The sequence below is a fragment of the Halyomorpha halys genome, unplaced genomic scaffold (assembly GCF_000696795.3).
Source record: "Halyomorpha halys isolate HHAL.00 unplaced genomic scaffold, Hhal_1.1 Scaffold432.1, whole genome shotgun sequence".
Taxonomy (NCBI): Eukaryota; Metazoa; Arthropoda; class Insecta; order Hemiptera; family Pentatomidae; genus Halyomorpha; species Halyomorpha halys.
In genome coordinates, this window is record NW_027112419.1 from 976,723 (window position 1) to 984,407 (window position 7,685).

The following is a 7,685-nucleotide window of genomic DNA, read 5'->3' on the forward strand; positions in this document are numbered from 1 at the left end:
TTTTATACCCCTGTTATTTTACACTTAGGTTTTTGTTTTCCTTTTGTAACTATGTGTTTGTATCTTTTTTAGCCCTGAAGAAGCCCTGCAACGTGGGGCGAAACGTTGGCTCCTTAAATTAGTATATTTCTACTATTTGAGTTTTTCTTGACCGCACCCGGACCATATTCCTTTCAACGTAAAAATATACACAAATAAATATCAGAGTTAAGTGTTCTAACCGAAAATAAGAATTATCTCAACACTAAAAATAATTCCAAATAAGAGTATGTCTGTAAAGGCTTAGTTTAGGAGGTATTCGCGTCAAAAGTAAATCAAAGATAAATGACAATATTTGTGAAATGATAGCCCAAGTAGTAAACTAAAAATTATTAAAAAGGACGCAAGCCAGGAGGAGGTTGTACTGACCAGGCTAAGAATAGGTCACACGAGGCTCACTCACTTCTATCTTGTTTTAAAAAAACGTCTCCGAATTCCCAGAATTGCAACAACAATTTGAGAATTAGCCATATTTTCCAGGAATGCCCACATTTCACACCACACCTCAATAGCTTAGGATTTTACCCGGATATTTCAAAAACCCTCAGAGATGATGATAAAACAATAAAATTAGTATTTCAGTTTTTTTTCATCAAAAGGTTTACTAATACAAATATAACATCGAACAGATAAAGAAAATAATGATAAAATTTCAAAAAAATAAATCAATAAAATATAATTAAATTAAACAAATGTAAGAGAAATTAAATAAAGTATAAATGGCGTGTGACCAATGATTTTTTACACCACTTAAAAAAAAAAAAAATAAATGCCAAAAGTTTTCTATTGTTATTTAGATTATAATAAAAAATTAATATGTATTCTAACAACTTTATTAATTAAATATAAACATCTCAATTGTTGTCTAGCTTGAGCATTAGACTGATTTAGCAACTTTCTTCCAAAGCATCTGCTTTCGAGCGGCACTGGATATGTGTTATTGCAGGCTGTCCAGATCTGACACCACTGGATTTTTTTTGGAGTACACTAAACAAAAAGTTTTTGTAAGCGGCTGTTTACTCAAAAGAACAATAGGAACCAATATCAAATATCCAGTGACGTTCGACCATTGCTGCTGTGGAAGAAAGATGATGAGCCAAACTTAATGTTTGAAGAGACATAAGATTCCAATTCGTCTGTGGCAGATAATTATTTATTCTGTTATTGTAGCCGTGAGTCAAACCTGTAGGTTCAGGAGCCCTCCTGGGGCACATCTAGCCACAATAAAGTGAGTACCTCTAACAGAGAAAATATCTTGCGGTTGAGCGTGATCTTCAAATCGCAACTGTTGTTCAAGAAACACTACTTTCTCTCTTCATGGTTTAAAGTGGGGTTCACATTTTCATTTTTATTAGTTATTAAAAAAATCAATTTCCTTATTCTGTAGGATTGTTATTTGTTGCCTTGATTTATGATTCTGATCTACTATAGTGACAAAAATCCTATAATTATAAATAAGATGAAATTTTTATCTGTTGGTTAAGTCGTTTACTCCGTATGAAAAAATCCTTATACAAAAAGAAATCTTAGAAGGATCTGAGCTGGTTTACAATGCCTCAGCTAGCTAATTTACGTATAAATTCCCTCTTTGGATAATAAAAAAATATTTATTGATCACTAACTCTGATTGGCTAAGTTATAGATAAAGATTCTTTTGGAGACATCATCCTCAGTAGGAAGGTACAGACCAATTTGGCCGCAAGGAGACCGAACATCATCCCGCAGAGAGCCTGCTTGTACTGTGGTATGGCTTCGGGGTCCTCAGATAGGCACAAGAAGTCTGAAGATATAAGCTAAAATAGATAAAATACCAAGTTAATACATAAAACTGATACTATTTAAATATTTAAATGCTAGAAACATTGCACATATTGCTGTGAACAAAAAGAATATATATTGATATATTATTAGTATGCTTAAAAGACATGGTTGTAAGAATTTAAAATTTAGAAAAAAATTAATAAATAACAAAATTTGCACAGCATCAATAAAGATGAAAATGATATGCTATATAAAACTGATGTTATTTATCAATTAAATTGTAAAGAATGTATTACTGCAATATCAAACATAATTTTTACATCAATAAACTTAAAATAATAAAACCGTAGATAGTAATTTGTAAGGTAAAATGATTGAGTTACCAAAAATTTGAATATTACATGTTATTTACCAACGGATCGAATGGTATAAACATATATATCATACAATTATAATTGAGCGTAATATTAGTCAAATTTTTGAGATAAATAATTTAAACTAGACATATTAAATTTAGGGTCAATACTAAAAAAAATCTTATTTGTTATGGCTCAGATTATGGTGCATAGGAATCAGTAGCCGAAACCCTACAATAGATAATCGTGTCACCAAGAGACCAATTGTCAAAAAATTTTTTTTGAACTCACGTTGCTCTAAAACGTATAGATCGGTTGAGAATTGCATAACGGAAATTCGCTCTGGTTATAATACTTTTCTTACTTAAGTGGTAAGAAAAGTAAATATGTATCTCATAGATTAATAAGTAATTTTTAAAAATCATAATCTAACCAATATTAGCGAAGATGCAGCAGACAATGTCGCGTTGGGTTTTGAAACCAAGAGAGTAAGAAAAGTCGTGTAGATAGACCTGATGTCATCTTATCAAGAGTGAGTAAAATTAAATTGTGTATATCGTATAATATTAAATTTAATTAGTACATTAATGTGTTATATATTAATTTCTTGTTTGAGGCTAGGTAATTAATTTAAAACACAAACTTCTTTTAATCCTTTTTCTCAGCTTTTTTTATTTTTCTACAACATTTCAGCCCTTAGACCATTATCAAATAAGTAAAAAAAAAAAAAAGAAATCAACCATTGATGTATCCAAGTTTGGAATTTGTTCTTAATACAGACTATTAATAGTGCAGTTTCATTAACAGCTTGTGAAGGTGAAAATGTTTTGTTAGTATAAGTATGATAAAAAATAAGCTAATAATAAAGTGTTGAAGACTAAAATAATTGAAATATAAGGATAATTGCCGGTAATTCGATATGACATAATAGCTTTAAATAAAACATAAATTTAAACTTGATACATTATGTTTAAGTTCAAGACGGGTATTCGGCATTTTTAGATCTTAATACCGGTAGTAGGAATTTGATAGTTTTATTAAAGAGAGTAAGTTTTATTAAAGAGAGTAAATATAAAAAAAATTTGTAACTTATAAATTATAACAGCATATAAAGAATCACAAAAAAAGTTAAGGAACAAGGAACATGTTGGAGCCCCCGGCAACTTAGTTGGTTAGGCCTAGTCTAATCAATTTGAGATTGCTGGCGGTACCGGTTCGAATCCGGCCTGGGGCGTTGACTTTTTTTTTTTGGTGCTGCTCGAACAAAATGAAAAACTTGGCCCCAACCATAGTTAGGCAGTATAGGACTCCAAATGGCCGAAAAAAAGGAATATATTTCGTATTTAAATTAGGGACGTGATGGCCTTGCGAGTTGGGGGTAGGTACCAGTGCGCTCGGTTCGGAACGTTGTGGATTCGATTCCCATCTGGGGCAGTTAACATTCATTTTTTGGCGGTCCCGAAGAATGAATCTTGACACTCCCACCTTGGTTAGTACGCGACGGCAACCCATGTAGCCGTCAGGGGTTGGCAAAAAGAAACCACTAGACCCATTTTTCCGCACATCTTTCCCCCACCAAATACCAGTACCAGTATGTATTTAAGTTTAAACAAGTGTACATATTACTACACAGTTTATGGTGCTATATCAAATTTTTGAAACGCGATGTTAAAAAATATAATGCGTCAATTGTACAGCCATTTAGCCTGGAACGTAATTTTGTGCAAAAATTACCATCCGTGGAAATGTATAATATATAGCGCGATATACTTTATCCTAGTAGTTAGATCTAGATCACTTTTTCAAAATAATCTAAAATTCCCGATGGCTTGGGCTGAGAAACTGTGCCTAAATTTGTATCTTTATCGCGATTAGATTCTTTCCTCTTTAACAAATTTGTATCATGGTTCGTTTTTAAATGTATATGGATTTAAAACTTCAATTATTTTGCTATATTGGCGACCCCATAACATGTGAAGACAATTTAAAAAATTTCCAGTAAGTACAGAAAAAACGGTCTATAACTTGTGAATAAAAATTGTACAAATTTTGAGTAAAATACCGGTATATTCGGTATTGCAATCTCTAAGCGTAAGTGCTGCAATATTGGAGGAAAATAAAAATAGTTAAAAGGAAGCATTAAAAGAAGTTTGCATTTAAATTATATTTAATGGTCATACCTGTTTGATAACATTAACCAATAATAAAGTAAACTTACGTTGCACACAAACTGTAAGCTATTTTTGGTAATTGGGACTTCATTGGGAACTTCTGGGATTATCGATTCCTTCAGGAGCGGTGGAGGAATCGGGGTCGTAGAGAAGTCTTTAATGTCAACTTTATCTATGAGAGCTGAAGTTGCTTTACCGACCGGGGCCAGCATCGTCTTTGCCAAGTTTAGCTCCTTCCTAAGAGCCATCCTCTTCTTGTAACTCTTTTTCAAGACACAGTCCCTTCAAAGAAGAGTTAATTAAATATTGGCGTGTTGAATAATCAATTTCAAACTAGTGAAGAAACTGTCCTGGCCAACAGATTTATCATCCGTACATAGGACATACCGTAAATGGTACAATCTCGTTAAAAGAATTATTATTTTATACTAAAAACACTATTAGTAACTTGTCGACCAATGTATACGAAATTTTCATACTTGTAAAAAGTTATGATCCCTTCATCCCTATTTAGTAGAGATTTTAACAAATACAGATATTGCGTATGAACTAAACTCAACAATTATAATGGTATTGCCAGAAGCTCAACAATTTTAATTACAAGAGCCGGGTAAAAATACTAATAATAAAAAATCAGTTATTTCACTCCATTTTTGTATTACTATAATTTAAACTAGGTATAATTACAATTTAAAATTGATCCCTGCCCACGATAGTCAGGAGAAGTAAAAAATATTGGCTGTTTCAATAAGTAAAAAAAAAATTCATTTGGAGCTCTATATCTTTAAAATTATCTACAATAATAGAAAACCTGATAAAACATCATTTAAAGAAGAATAAATTTCCTAAAATATGAGCCCTAAAATATTTTTCTGAAGGATGAAACAGCCAATAGTTGTAGATTATTTCAAAACATCCAATAAAAATTATTAAAAAAATATCAAACAATACGCCAAATCTTAGGATTCAGGAAATACTAGTAATAATTACTCATACTAATTAGATAGTACCTAAGATAAAAACGAGAAATGAATAAAAATTAGTTTCAAAATTTGTGCAGAACTAAATAATAAAAAAATACCAATACAAATTTACATTGACTGTTCACAAATTTAGGTGTTGCTATGACAATGTTTTTACAGCCTTGATAGAACAAGGCACAAGAGGAGAAAAAAGGCAGTTATTTCTTCCAATTATTAATTATATTAATGAAAACTATGTATAATTACTAGTCGAAATTGATGAGTATGCCAAGCATAGTTAGGGGGAATGAAAAATGGAGGCTGTTTCAAAAACGTTAAAAAAAAATTAATTTTTCATTCGGAGCTCTGTATCTTTAAAACTACCAAAAACACCAGAAAACCTAAGATAGCATCATTTACGTTCAATAGTTCCCGAGATACAGTTATTTAAAAAGCAACATTTCATAAAAGATATACGGAAAAATCAGTAGTTAATAAATTTATTGTAGGAATATCTTTATCTAAGGAACCATTTGATGTACAGACGTCTATTAGTACTCAAATCAAAGCTAGTTTTAATGTGCTATCAAGTAGTTTTTGACTTTTATCTTCGTAGCAGTAGTAGTTTTCATGATCTATGCCAAAATAAATTAAATTAACAGTATGATTTATTGTTGTTTGGAAAAAATTTTGATTTATGAAAAACTATATCTCATAAAGTGAATAAATGATAAACTATACTATTCAACGTAAAGATGTCTGCCACCTCTCAAATTAATGCTAGTTTATTGTACTATAAAGTAGTTTATTACGTTTATATTCGTAGGGGTGGTAGTTTTTATGATGTTCGCATATGAATATGATTTTTTTCTTATGCCATGATTTCCGATCAGGTAGAAATGAATATATTTTAGCTAATATCATAAAAACAACTTGTCCTACTGAGATACACGTCATAAACTACTTGATCATTATTACTAATAAATTAAACTAGCTAATAGACAATCTTTACGTCCCATTGTTCCTGAGATGCAGATTTCCTTCAATAAAGTACTAATTTTTCAGTGCATAAAACATGTTGTTTTTATTTTTAAAAATATACTTTATCTAAGAAAATATTGAACGTAAAAAGCTTTGTTAGGGCTTATATTTAAGTAAGTTTTCAAAACTTTAAATGATGTTTTATCAGGTTTTATAGTGTTTTCGTTAGTGTTAACGATATTGAGCTCCGAATAAAAAGTTTTTAAGCTTTGAAACAGCCGCCATTTTTTATTCCCTCTAACTACAGCTGGCAGACTAACGAATTTTGGTTATTTAAAGTTATCAAAACTTGGGAAGATATAAGTTACTTTTTTTTTCTTATTGAGCTCTGGAACAGCATTGCCTTATTTGCTGAGAAAAATAATTCAGAACAAAAATAGGGGATTGTGGTATTCCCCACAGTAGCGTAATTGTACCACTCTCCACACCATGTAATAGAAAATTGATCAAAAAGGATCATTCATGATTATGGTTCTTGCATTTTGCAAGAGCTCGAAAACTTCCAATCAACTCGACCTTTAGATAACTAAGCATTGTTTTTGATAACTACAGTCAAATTTTCAATCATTTTCAAAACATACCTCAATACAACATACGTATCCAAATCAATGCAACCTTTGGTCATCCATTGTAGAAACTCTTCTTGTGGTACGACTAATCTCTTGCAGGTCACTTTTCCTGCTTCCTTCTTGAGGTAATCTATGGCCTCTTGCCGTTGGTCCTCGTAGTACTTCTGTGGAAGTGATTGAGTTTGTAGTTATATATCTCTAAAAATAATAACTTTAGTTGTTTTATTATAAATGTATTTGTTTTTTGAAATCGGGACAATAAAATAACATTAAAAATATTTAAAAATGTTACAATCATATTGTTGAATCGAACGCATGCTAATTGGTCATTGGTCATCATCAACTGAAGAAAACCTCCCGTGATGATAGTTCGGTATACTAAACCAGGCACAATCTGTAACAGAAAATTAAATAGATATTATATGTATACTTATCATGTTATTGTTTACAATAAAAATGAATATCAATATAAGGTATAATCAGAAACTACTATACATGCAAGTATGCTGTCAATAGGGGTATTCATGATCTTTAGTTTAACATGTTAAAGCGTGTTAATTGGAAAAACTTATGTTAAATGGAGAAATATTTCCTTCTTTTACCAAGTTAAAACGATATAACATGTAACATGGCTGAGAGTCTGTTACTAGGTCTGTTAAATGGAGAATGACGTCACGCAACAGACCAGCTGAGCTTGTCACCGGTTTATTTGTTGTCGTGTTAGGTTACTTACTCGTAGTTTGTGTTTTTTTTTTTTTGTCTTGTGTTTTGGACTTTTTTAAAAAA

General features: G+C 31.1%; 1 protein-coding gene across 3 annotated transcripts in view; it reads right to left on the reverse strand.

The window, feature by feature from the left end:
* Nucleotides 1-1,626: 1,626 nt before the first annotated feature.
* LOC106682613 (uncharacterized) overlaps nucleotides 1,627-7,685 on the reverse strand; it is a 26,091-nt gene continuing 20,032 nt past the window's right edge. For all 3 annotated transcript variants that reach the window (XM_014423559.3, XM_014423560.2, XM_024361246.2), the window contains 4 exons: nucleotides 7,192-7,293; nucleotides 6,912-7,063; nucleotides 4,375-4,609; nucleotides 1,627-1,832 (listed from right to left, as the gene is read on the reverse strand). In XM_014423559.3, coding sequence (XP_014279045.1) covers nucleotides 1,671-1,832; nucleotides 4,375-4,609; nucleotides 6,912-7,063; nucleotides 7,192-7,293 — 651 coding nt within the window. In that variant the 3' untranslated portion in view covers nucleotides 1,627-1,670. The remainder of the gene's footprint in view (nucleotides 1,833-4,374; nucleotides 4,610-6,911; nucleotides 7,064-7,191; nucleotides 7,294-7,685) is intronic.